The sequence below is a fragment of the Muntiacus reevesi genome, chromosome 16 (assembly GCF_963930625.1).
Source record: "Muntiacus reevesi chromosome 16, mMunRee1.1, whole genome shotgun sequence".
Lineage (NCBI taxonomy): Eukaryota > Metazoa > Chordata > Mammalia > Artiodactyla > Cervidae > Muntiacus > Muntiacus reevesi.
Window position 1 is genome coordinate 4,113,238 of NC_089264.1, and position 13,211 is coordinate 4,126,448.

A 13,211-nucleotide genomic window follows, 5' to 3' on the forward strand; every position below is an offset into this window, starting at 1 on the left:
GGAACATTTATTGGTAAAAATAAATCCTGGGAGCCTCCTTTTATCACAAGATAAAAATTTATGGCTCAGGATTAGTAAAACCTTTGGATTCTAAAGATCTAATTATATTATAAGCATTTTTTTAATATTAAAATACTTGGATGATTAGAAGTACTATATATGATAACATAGGAAATCTTGTAAATAGAATATTCTAATAATTCTAATATATCTTTATAAAACTCTGAATTCAGAAATTTGTATTCTTTGAGCACATGAGCAACTGAGTATCTTTTCAGGTTTTGCTGAATCTTCAAATCCCTGAGAGATAGGACTAGATGCGTTAAGAGCATCGCTTAGAGTTGAGTGTTTAGGGTAAGGCATCAAATTCTAATACAAGCTGAGCATGCATGCAGATCAAAGTGATGAGAGACTGAATGGGAGAGAAGCCTGTAAGGAGGCGCGCTGCTGGGGCTGGATCCCTGGGGCAGTGCCTGAAGGCGAGACACCAGCCTTCCCACTCCCGGGAGTGCCGGTGGCCGGGAGAGCCGTGCCCCGAACCCGTGCACTGCTGATCCACGTTGTCAGGGTGTATCTCCGACTTCAAGTGAAGCTGTGCATCTTACCAGATTAATGCAAAGTCTGAACATGAGACAGAGAATGTTTATGCTGTTTGTGGTCTTAGTCACGCCGTTAATAATAAAAAATGTTCCCGTGCCAGGTTCTCAGAGGCACCGTGACTGACTTCCCTGGATTCGATGAGCGGGCTGATGCAGAAACTCTCCGGAAGGCCATGAAAGGCTTGGGTAAATTCAGCCTTCTTTTTGTTCTAAAAAAAATGTGACACTTGTTTTTCTGAACAAAATGTCTTGTTTTATAGTAAGACTAATTTTAGAATATTTTGAGCTGAATGTACATAGAAGGAGTAGGTAATTAGGATAACAAAAATAATGACTCACCATCCCTAGTATTCAGCCTGTAGACCTGGACAGGAGTTAGATTCAGCCTCTGTATTTTTAGCTTTTCAGCTTTACCTGCCCAGCCGCTGATTGAGTAGACCGGCAGACATCTCTGAGGGTGATGAGCCGTGCAGCCTTTGCTCTCGGTGTCCGGTCGGATGTCTGGTTCCCCACATGCCTTGCATCCCACTGTCTTCTGCCGTTTTTTGTTTTTTCCTTTTTTTCTTTTTTTGCCCTTTTGGAAACCTCTCACCATGGGAATTCCCACAGATAACTGCTCCCCTGGTCCTCAGACTCCTCCTACACTAATGTCCTTGTGAGGGGCTCCATCTTCCTCAGACGTGATGCTCTGACCCAGCGCTCTGCGTTCTGAGCGTCTCGTGAGGTCTCCTGCTGTGGTCAGGTGCACAGGCTTCCCTGGTGCTCCGGCCCTCTTTCTCCGCCAGCTCACATCACCGCCTGGCGTGTCCCCTGACCCAGCTGTGTCCTCCGATCCAGCTGCTCTCCGGTGATCACTGCTTCAGGAAAGACCTGCGTCTTCCTACTGCTGAGCTTTCCCTGAATTCTAAAAGCCAGTTTTCCTTCTTTATATCACTGCCTGGCAAAATCTTTTCATGCTTTAAGACCCTTTTGGGTGGGATTTACCTTTTCCAAGAAGCTTTTCCCAAAACTGTTTTCTACCACTTGTCAGCTTATAGAACCTCCTCTGAACCCCCGTTTAACACCTGGACCTCTCCTGAGGTCCTTGTCACATTCTACCTTAGCTTGCGATTATTTGTATTTTTGTATTTTTTTTTCCCTATGTTGTTTGTAACTTGAAACCAGGGTCTGCATCTTTTCTCCTTTCTCAATATCCTGTAACTCCCAATACATTGTGCCTTGTGAAGAAGTGTTACTTGAATAACTTTTGTTGCAAGAAAAACTAGGTGCATTAGTTTTTAAAAAATGAGGAGAATTTTTGCATCTACTTTATCATGTTTAGGGGTAGTATGCATTGTTGGAAATAATAACATTTTCATATTGTAAATTTTGCATTTTAATAAATGATTTAATAACATATATTTATGAGGCAAGGAATTGGAATGACTGGGGATCTGGTTACAAAGGTTTTTGAGAGAAGGGGCACAGGAGCCAAGATGTAATGGTTCGAACGTAATTGCAGGCACGGATGAGGAGAGCATCCTGACTCTGTTGACATCCCGCAGTAATGCTCAGCGCCAGGAGATTGCTGTGGCTTTTAAAACTCTGTTTGGCAGGGTAAGACCGTACTTCATCCCAAGGTAGAACTGTGAGAACAGCTTTATCTTTTAAGACTAGTTTGAAAATCTCCTGATATTCTTTTGTAAATATCATTTATTTTATGATCCTGACATCCTATTCCTCCTTTTTCCTTTTCTAGTTTCTTAGTTGTGAGCTGTTGGTTAAGATGCTTACCCAGCTTACCTTCATGGGGTGGATTTTCCTTGCTTGACACCATGAAGTTGCTGAAAGGTCTCATGGTGCTCACAGCCCCCTTGCCTTCTGTGTCTCACACGCAGGACCGCTGTGTTATCTCCCAGGTGTAAACCTGTATCGCAGCGTCTTTTGATACGACGCAGTCACAGTCTGGTTCCCAATTTTAATTCATTGGTTTAAATGTGCTTACTTGATTAACAACTGAAACTAAAAACTAAATTTGTTACTAAGTGAATTAGTACAGACATGAAAACGTGAATGTACTTTTGTTATTCTGACAATTTTTTTTCATTATTTCAAGAAACAAAAAGGGAAAAAAAAGAAAGTATTTTAAACACAACTTCTGGTTGCCTGTGTCCTGAAACTGAAATGGATGCAAAGTACTGCTTTTATCTTCAAAATTACACAGACAGGTTCCCCATAATAGCAACTGTCCTGCAGTGGTCAGGGGCATAGTAATGAACATAATCTGTTAGGTCCTGGAATACATAATCTGTTATGTATTAGAACATAGTATGTTTTGTATTTTTGTATTAAAATATTATTAGATATGGAGAGAAGAGAAAACATGTGTTGTTTAGATTCAATAGGTCAAATTTTGTTCCTTGTAAAAATGCATTGATGATTTTTTTTGGGGGGAGGGAGTATTTTTTTTTTGCAATAGACATGGTTCTCAGAACAGTATTTTTAAAATATTTTTAGCTTTCTTTAAAAACAATCATTTTTTAAAATCTCTGAAAGTAAGAAAAACATCTTAAAAACAAATATCTTGACACACGAGTGTCTTTACTTTGCTCAAGTCGCAGGTCAGATGTCAAAAGTACATCATGCAAAGCTCTAGGTTATTGTTTAGCTCATGCATCTTACTTCTACTTGGAGATAGCAACGTAAAGAATTCGTTAGTGCAAAGGGCTGTTGTTCATATTTAAGAAGAATCTCCTTAAAGTTTCTACCTGGTTCACAACTTTATATTTTCTGTGTACTAGGACCTTCTGGATGACCTGAAATCAGAACTGACTGGAAAATTTGAAAAATTAATCGTGGCTCTGATGAAACCTTCTCGGCTTTATGATGCCTATGAACTGAAGCATGCTCTTAAGGTAAAAAGATGAGTGCAAGGAACATTCCTGTCATGTATAATAATATTTTGTGTTGGTAATTACTTGATGGTGTTTTTTATATTAAAACAAATTGATTTCACTGAGGGTTTCTTGAAGGACAGAATTGTAGGAGGCAATAAAAAAAGGAGGGAAAAAATGATGTGTGTTATTTAACCCTTTTGATAGTTAACTCAATGATAGTGTTTTTTAAAATTTTTAATATATTTTACAGGCTTTTATGTTTTATTTCATGCTTGTTTCCTAATTTTGAGATGTTTTCAAAATGTTACAGATTAGTTATTCAGTCTTTTAGTTTGGAAAGTTACCTGATTAGGCAACAATATTGTCAATAGTTTTAGCTTAAAAGATGAAGTTTTGAAGAGAACTTTGAGACTTTGAGATAAGAAAGATTTTCTGATACCCTTTTGTTCTTTCCTGTACTTCTGAATACTAAAATGAAGCAGCTGGTAAGCTTGATATAATTTCATTGTAGCGAGTAACTTAAATGTATATTCCCTTGCCTGGTGTTTGGAATGTTGTATAAAATATGACTACATTGAATCATTTGTTTAGGTTTATGGGACTGGAAGTAGCTCAGTCCTTAGTATTTAGGTTTTGAATGGGCAAACTGAAATTAACAGCCAGATCATCATGTAGCTCAGGTGGAGGGAAGAGAGGGCTTGTCAAGTGAGAAACTTTCTATGCTGCTTCATTTTCTTACAGTGATTCTCTGGAATAAAGAAAATCTTTTTTCAGCCTTTTGAAATGTTAGTAGTTGCTAAAATTTTGCCAGAGCATAAACCTTCTTTTCTTCAGTATTTCATTTTTGAAATGAAATATAAAGAAATTAAGCCTTCAGAATGTTATCTTTTAAAATTAAGTTCAGCTGTGTCATTGCTTGTATCTTCTAGTTTAACAGTGTAGATAAGACTTTATCAGGAAGGAAAACAAACTACAATTACTCGTCAAAACTACAGACAGCAAGTGCCAGTTCCTTGATACTGATCCAATAACTGGTTCCTCATAACTAAGCCATGCCACGTTTATTGTTACCTTCATTACAGAGTTTCCTTGTGATCCATAGAGAACTTAATTTGAGGGCAGAGTTGCTTATGCTTTGAGGTACATATGATTTAAGTCTCAGTGTTCGTCTGTGTAAAGTTATGTAAATTTTTTATTTTAATATTTTACCATTTTTATTATTTCCTGTTTCATTAAAATGTTTTATTTTTAAACTATCCAGAATTAAACTATTAAAATTACAAGTTTATGTGATCTGTTATATATTATGTATACACATAACATACAGTAAACATTTTTTATTAAACAAAAATGATAAAATTGTCTTTAGAAAGAAAATTAATATGAAATTTTGTATTTCTATAACTAATAGAACCCATATACAAGAAATGAATGTTATGTTGGATAATATTTCCATATTTTTGCAATTTGAATAACAGCTATTCTGGGAAAAATCACTTTCTTTTTAATCTTATTAGCATGTTTTGTTTTTTTTTCCTGTAAAAAATAAATCTCCAAACAGGGAGCTGGGACAAATGAAAAAGTCCTGACAGAAATTATTGCTTCAAGGACTCCTGAAGAATTGAGAGCCATAAAACAAGTTTATGAAGAAGGTAAATGTTTCAAATTATATTTTCCTTCATTTCTGCTGTCACTGTTTCATTATTTTAAACTGAATGCAGTTATTTAGAGTTCCAGGAGGTAGGCCATACACAAATGAATGAGTGAATGAATGAATAAACAAATAATCAACAATTCAAAGTAGTTTCTTTTTCAGTAGGAAAAGACTGCCTTTTTTCTGTACCTGTAACTATTTTAGTATTTGTAAGAACCTTCTGGTGAGGATGGAGCTGATTTTCACACAGGATTTACTGTCAGTGTAGGAATATACAGGTTGTCTCTTTTATACTAAATTTAAAATGTAAGTGGTCTTTCTTCCTTAAAAAAATTGTTTTATGTTAGTAGAAGTTAAAAGTTACTGAAAAGGAAAAGGAAACCTCGCCCAAATCGGAGGTGATAATGTCTGAGTACATGTATGTTGTTTTAGCTAAGGACAGTACTTGAATACTCTGCATTTTGACTCTTCTTTTTGGTGTTTTTTTTTTTTTTTAATAAATTTTTGTGTGTGTGTGGAAAAAAAAATCTTTGATTTGATCTGAAGCATAGCCTGTTAATGGAACCAAAAGAATCTAATGCAAAGTAGAAGTAGAGAGTTCTTTTCTCATCAGATTTTCCGTAGAGGACCCTGCCCTCTCCTGACTGAGGGGGATCAGACCATCCAGGCTGTCGTCCTAGTGCCTAGTGCCTGCTGCTTGGAAAACAGGTCCCTGCTTTGCCATTACTTTGTTCATCTTATAAGTGACACTGGAACCCAGTTAATTAGAACTGTGAAATCCGTGGCAGCTAAATAATGACCTTTTGAAGTGCTGGATCTCTCTTTCCTGCTCCTGTTTTTGTAGCTGGATAGGGCCAAGCCACTGAAGCAAAGGGGATATATGTATCTCAGCTGCAGCTGATCGCTGTGGAGTCTTGCCTCATGCAGCATTCAGCTATCTCTTTGCGGGGATGCTGACTCCGATGAGTGAGCCTTTGTACTGCTGGGTGGCAGACGCGGTGCCCTGAGGGCCTAGTAGCTGTGGGGTCCATCCATCCCCTGTGTTCGTGTACCCTAGCTCTGTGCCCAGCAGTGTGCTGGCTGTCATGAAGGATGCAAAAGATGCTCCCATCCTCAAGGAGTTTGCAGTCTGTTTAGGGGTGACGTGACTTAGAAAAGCTTCAAGAGTTAAAGGGTGGTAAAGTGCAAAACATGTTTAATGCAAGAATTCATTCAGAGCAGAGAAGTCATTGTGGCTTTGGGTGTTAAGGGAGGCTTCACGGTGCAGTCAGATGCTGAGCCAGAGTTTCCAGGCGGGATAGGCTTTGCATGGGTGAAGTGGGCACTTTTGGTCACGGTGCACCCCCTGACTGCCATGGTGTCGAGACAGGGTTGAGGGACAGAGAGAGCCTGGCTGGTGGGGGGATAAGCTGAATGGAACAGCTGTGGTCAGGCTCTGGTACAGGTGGTTTCCTATGACTGGAGTAGGAGCTTGGGCATGCTTCAAAGGCACTGTAAGCTCCTGAATGGGTGGTGGACAAAAGGAACAATTGAAGGAGGGGGGAAGACTTGAGTTAAGAGACTGATTAGGTAGCTGTATTAGGGGAGGTAAGCTGGCCAGTTGTGACTCAACCTAGGTTGGTGGGAGGTATGAGGCAAATAAATCAGAGAGAGGAGAAACTAAAAGCATCTGATGGTTGATTATATATATTTATATTTATATATATATATATATATATATATATATATATATATATATATAGGTGTTGGAGTAAAGGAAGGAATAAAAAATTCCATCCAAGTTTTGTATTTGAGCAACTGATTGAAATAGATATATATCTCTTTTGTACCTCTACAAGTAGAAGTTTCAAGCTTTTAAAGTTTGTCTCCTTTCAAATAATGATGACGTATTTAAATGCCTTGGAGTAACACCTTCAGTGGGCTTCCTCGGTGGCTCAGTGGTAAAGCATCTGCCTGCCAATGCAGGAGATGCAGGTCTGATCCCTGGGTTGGGAAGATCCCCCAGAGAAGGAAATGGCAGCCTACTTGTATTCTTGCCTGGAGAATTCTATGGACAGAGGAGCCTGGTGCGGTATCGTCCATGGGATCGTGAAAGACTCCATTAGCGACAGACTTTCACTTTGAGTACCTTCAGTAGCTGTTCCTTTAACTGCAGCTGGTTGAGAGACAGTGAAACGTGTCTCTAGACTTGTGCAAATCCTGGTTCTCCCCTTTGCTGTGGTTTTATGTTGAACAGCTGGAAATAGAGAGGGGGAAGACATATTTAAAAATATACCTGTTGTCTCTCAGAAATAACTCTTGCAGAGGAGAAATGTCTTGTTAGGGAAAGGCGATTCCCCAAAGGAAAAAAACTCAGAATATTAGAGAATGGGAGACCTTAGGAGATGAATCGTGTAAAACATTTGAAAGGAAAGCAAAGGAAAAATTTGAGATTAAGATTGATTATATTTTAGAGGCTTTCCAGCACCATCTGGTATCTACAGATTAATAACTGCATTGGCTGAGAGCATTTCTAAATGACCAAGTCATGGTTTAAGTTTGAACCAAATGCTCTTGGGAGACTATTTGTTTTTACCCAGTCTCTCACTCAAAGCATTTACCCTTCAGTCTGTACGGCACTCAGAGAAGGGTAAGCTGTTATGCTAATCAAATATTTCTTCCTTCATGTGTCTTCCATTTGATTCATGCGGCAAGATATCCTTTTCTAGCTGACAGAAGCTGTAAATAAGTGACATTATTCCGTTGCAGAATACGGCTCGAGCCTGGAAGATGATGTGGTGGGCGACACTTCAGGGTACTACCAGAGGATGCTGGTGGTCCTCCTTCAGGTATTGGCCAGAGACTGTTTGTGGTTTGACTAAAAATCTGAAGCTGGACTACTCTGAAATTGGTTAAGTAAGGTCACTTAAAATTCTTTTAATTATTTCTGGTACTTGCTTGATTCTGGCTGTGTGGTGCCAGTGTGTGTTTGTGTTTCAGCATATCTGACCTGAATTCTTAACAGCTAACTCATAGCTGCTTTTTTTTTTTTTTTTTTAATACCACTGTCCTCTTTTATTCATAGATTTTAAAACCAAAAGGGTTAGGTTGGTTTTGAACAGTGCTTGTGTGATAATCTAAAATATTGCAGAACTGGTAAGATCTTAATAGAAGCATATTATTCCTAAGAGAAAAAGCTTTATGTGCATAACCATTTGGCGGAACTGTTGTTTTTTTTGAATGAAAATGCACATGTCATCCAATAATGTGGCATATCTCTTCTAGGCTAATAGAGACCCTGACACTAGAATTGATGAAGCACAGGTTGAACAAGATGCTCAGGTAAGTGAGACTTAGGTGATGACTTTATTATGACATAAATGAGAAGAAAACCATGCTAATGCAAAACCATAACATCTTAAAATAGCATCTAAAAGTAACCTAATGGGTTATTTACAAATCACAAGACACATGTAAGTCAATGTCGCTCATTTTGATCTGGGCAACAAGATATTTTATCCCAAAGCTGAAACAAAAAAAATAAATTTCATGTAAATATTGAATTCCACCTGGATGTGTTACTTTTCTTTAGATTATGAAACGCTCCCAAAATAGAGAATTTTATAGGAAAACCAGGTGTTATGAATGCTACCGGCCATGTGGCAGTCAGTTTCTGGCAGGAAAGGACAAAGAAGAAAAAATAAAGTATTTTAGTGATAAATGGTGTTTTATCATGTAAGAGATGACATGTTATTGTAGTATTTGAAGATCCCACCTCCTTTTCTTTGATAGAATTGTAAGTAGAATTTTCCTTTCCTCAGTTGCTCTTCAGCGACTCCTTAATTAAATTTTTGTACTTAAGTTGCTTTTAAATCCCATTATAATCTGAATGTGGTTTGTAAAGTAGTCAAATGTAGGAAATAAGTGTTGGGAAATTTGAAACATGAGACCTGAAAACTGGAAAATGTTAATGAAGGAATTACTTGGGCTCCATAGTCCTGTCTCTGTGGTCACATTTCCCATATAGGCTTACCCCAGAGATAGTGTGGATTTGATTCTGGACCACCACCCTAACATGACTATCAAAATAAAGCAAGTTACAGAAATTGTCCTGGTTTCTCAGTGCATATAAAAGTTATGTTTACACAATACTTCAGTAAGTGTGCAATAGCATTATATCTAAAAACAGTGTATCTCCCTTAAATGAACAGCGCCCGAGCTCAGTGGCAAAGTTGTGTCCAACTGGTTTCAAACCAATGGACTGCAGCCCACCAGGCTCCTCTGTCCATGGGATTCTCCAGACAAGAATACTTGTGGGTTGCCATTCCCTTCTGCAGGGAATCTTTCCCACCCAGAGACTGAACCTGTGTCTCCTGCATTGGTAGGCAGATTCTTTACCACTGTGCCACCTGGGAAGCCCTAAATAAAAATACTTCATTGCTAAAAAAAATGCCAAAACAACTACATAGTAACATCGAAGGTCACTGATCACACATCACCATGACAAATGTAATAATAATGAAAAAGTTTTGAAATGTGAGAATTACCAAAATGTGACCCAGAGAGACAAAAGTGAGCAAATATTGTTGGAAAAATGGTTCTGGTAAACTTGCCTGACTCAGGGTTGTTTACAAACCTTCAGTTTGTGAAAAATGAAATATCTGTAAAGCATGCAATAAAGAGGTATGCCTGTAATAAAATATAAAATTTTGATTGTTAGTTATTCACCATTGAAAGGGGAAAAGCTATATTCACTCCTGCACTTGACTATTCCCTGTGAAGCAGCTTTTGGATGTGTAATCTGACTTTGTTAATAGAAAAGAGGGGAACGTTATTCTAATCTAAATTGGGTTGATTTCGGCATGGTGTTAGGATGCTATCTTGTCTGTGGCTGGAGAAGGAAAAGGAAAGGAAATGAATGTGTGCGGAGGGCTGTCTGTGAAGTATTTGACGTTTTCCTCATTATCCCTTATAAAATGCAAACCTGTTGTGTCCCATCTCTGTTTAAAACCTTAAAAACCTTCAGGGGAGCTGAGTGTCTGCAGGATAAAGTTCAGGCCCCTAAATGTGGTTTTATCGTCTGTCTCGCTCTCTTACGCCTCCAGCGTTCTCCTCCCACCCTGTCTCCGCTCTGTAACCTCATTCCTCTTGAGGGCTCGGTCCTCATGTTAGCTCTTTCCAGTTCGCCCTGCCCGAAGCCCAGGTGTGTGCTGGTGCTCCTTGCAGGGGAGGCGGGAGCATCTCCAGCTCCCTTTCACGGCCATGCCGCCTGACCTGGAAGCTGCCCATTGACCTGAGTGCCCACCCAGGGCATAGGATCAGCACTCAGAGAACTCACGAGTGAACCAGTGCATCACTCCAACAGAGAGGGCATCATTTCCAGTCTGTAAACGAGGAAGCTGGCGCTCAGGGCTTTGAGGAACAAGCCGGTGGCCCCCACTGAGCCGCAGTGGAGCTGGAATTTCCCCCTGGGCTTATCTGACTCTGAAGCCCTTCCTCTCTCACTAGACCACAGTCTTGCTGTTCTTATCTGATAGTTCCTCTCTCTTATTTCTCCCTCCCTAAAATGTGCTTATTAAATATAGGTTGGAAGGAAAGATCTAGCTTCCCCTTGGCCTTGAGGGAACAGAGCTGAAGCAGCCCCCACACGCGTGCTCCCCGGCGTTAGGGCTTTGCGCGTTGTTGAGGTGAGCCCTGTGCCTTGCAGGCAGGCGTTGTGTGTGCTCGGTAGGAGCCACGCTGGTCCTCACGCTCTGAGTCTCAGGAGGGGGTCTGGATGCCTCTCGGGGCCGTGGGCACCATGAGAGGAGCAGCTTCAGCCGTCTCTGGTGCCCGCAGCGAGGCCGGCGTTAGCGGGCGGGGGCTGCTGGTGTGATGGGAGCCCTGCTGCAGGCGGAGGCCACGGAGTGCGAACGGGACATTCTCACGTCCGTTTCCCTGGGTCCTCTGCTCGGAGCACGCACTTCTCAGACCTGCAGTGTGCCTGTAAATCCCTCGAAAGTGAAAGTGTCAGTCACTCCGTCGTGTCTGGCTCTGTGCCACCCCGTGGACGGTAGCCCGCCAGGCTCCTCTGTCCACGGGCTGCTCCAGGCAGGAACACTGGAGTGAGCTGCCGTTTCCTTCTCCAGAGGATCTTGCCAGCCCAGGGATCGAACCCTGGTCTGCTGCATTGCAGGCAGATCCTTTACTGTCTGAGCTACACGGGAAGCCCCAGTGAGAATTTCAGATTTCATAATTCAGAGTAATACAAGACAACTAAAGGGCCCTTTCATAAGCTTTTGAATTGTTTTCTCTGCTGATTCCTGGCACCAAGAAGATTCCTATTATTTTAGGGATTTGGTAAGCCTCGGTGAGTCATTCACCTGGGCATTGAACATTCTGTAGATAATTCACTTTTTTAAAAAACATTTTTAGTATGTTGAACTAATTTTATTTCTTCTCCCACCAAATCTTTGTTTTATACTTTCTGTGAAGACAAAGTTGAGCTCTTAAATGAAGGAGGGAGAAGGGAATCAATATTTATTGAATTCCTTCTATTGATTGCCAAGTAGTGTTTCGTGAATTCATTATGTGAGCTATATAATCCCCATCAGTAACTATAGACATAGTTAGTATTCCTGTGTAGATGAAGACCCTGAGGCTTAAGCGATTAAGTAACTCATCTAAGATAAGTAAATACAAACAGATAAACACAAGGACCAGGTCTTTTTTTTGATTCCTAAACCTCTGTATTCTTCATGGGAGCCGGAGGTTATCACCCTGCTTGCGGGAACTGAAAGGCCCCTTCTTAGAGAAGAGGGAGGCTGAGCCGGTGTGAGGACCCCTCTTGATGTCCAGCTCCGTGGACACTGGGCAGCCTCATCCTAACCCTTACCTTAAAATAAGATAAACTAAAACCTTAAATATTGCTCTGACGGTGCCATCATTATTATTGCATATGACTGATTTAGTATTAGGTTTTGTTTTTTTTTTTAATACTCTGGATGTGCTGGGTGGCTTGTGGGTTCTTAGTGTCCTGACCAGGTATGGAACCCACACCCCCTGCTGTGGAAGTGCTGAATCAACCCCTGGGCCACCAGGTGCCCCTGGTAGTGGTTCTAGACTAGATAATGATCCCAAACATAATTCTCACAAGAGAATTAAGGACTGTAGTTAAAAATAGCCATCTTACCAGTTAGTCCCATGCAAGCTATAGCTCCTAGAGAATAACCCTAGAAATATAAAACAATTGATAAGAAAGGAGAGCTTCAACAGTGCATACATTATTGTATAGGGTGAGTAATTCCCCACTTTTAAGTGTTAATGTATGTGTATATCTTACCTATATGTGAAAACATTCTAGAGGTAGTAGCCTGTATCTTCAGGAAGTTGAAAATTCTTGGTAATTTAAATTTTCTTATTTATGTTTTCTCACTGTTTTATAAAATTTATCAATGAATGTGTTATTTTGTAATTAGATTTAAAAAGTTATCTTAAGAGGTCTGTAGCATCCTGATATGGTTCTAAAGTTTAGATACTTGCAAGACTCTTGTAATAACTTTTTAGTTTTGAAGAACATGCTCACATAACCAGGATTGATGCTGTTTATTTTAATCATTAAGATAAGTTGATTTCGATATTGGGTGTGAATATGTTTCTCTGGAAGTGTAAAAGGAAATAGACCTAGCAGTGGTATCACCTGTATTCTTAAAACATACTGTGATCAAAAATTCTACATCCGAACGTGGTTTGATCACCTCCTGTCATTTGTTTCGCCATATGTTCGTGGGCATAAGGACAGCTCAGTAGTAGTCTCAGCAGTTGCATTTGGCTTGCTGTAATAGTATACTTACCTTGAAATGAGTAAAAGGGTAGGATAGACATTATGAAGACTGATTGTTTGACTTTTAATGAATTGTCAGCATCTCAATATGTGGACTCAGATTTAATGATGATGGTTGTGAGTAATTTTTTCAGCAGTGATATGAATATCAGAGAGTATATTCTTTACATGTTAAAAAGTAAATATAGACACTTAAACTGTTCAACAAATGTATGTTAAGTGTCTGCTGTATGCCAGGCACCGTGCTGCGTTCACAACCTTTAAAAAGATTCATGTGATCG

At 39.8% G+C, this 13,211-nt stretch overlaps 1 protein-coding gene across 1 annotated transcript in view; it reads left to right on the forward strand.

The window, feature by feature from the left end:
• The window catches only part of ANXA5 (annexin A5), a 31,057-nt gene that overhangs the window by 12,462 nt on the left and 5,384 nt on the right, over positions 1 to 13,211 (forward strand). The window contains exons 3-8 of the mRNA XM_065907554.1: positions 701 to 785; positions 2,101 to 2,195; positions 3,380 to 3,493; positions 5,037 to 5,127; positions 7,878 to 7,957; positions 8,394 to 8,450. Of these exons, the coding sequence (XP_065763626.1) occupies positions 701 to 785; positions 2,101 to 2,195; positions 3,380 to 3,493; positions 5,037 to 5,127; positions 7,878 to 7,957; positions 8,394 to 8,450 (522 nt within the window). The remainder of the gene's footprint in view (positions 1 to 700; positions 786 to 2,100; positions 2,196 to 3,379; positions 3,494 to 5,036; positions 5,128 to 7,877; positions 7,958 to 8,393; positions 8,451 to 13,211) is intronic.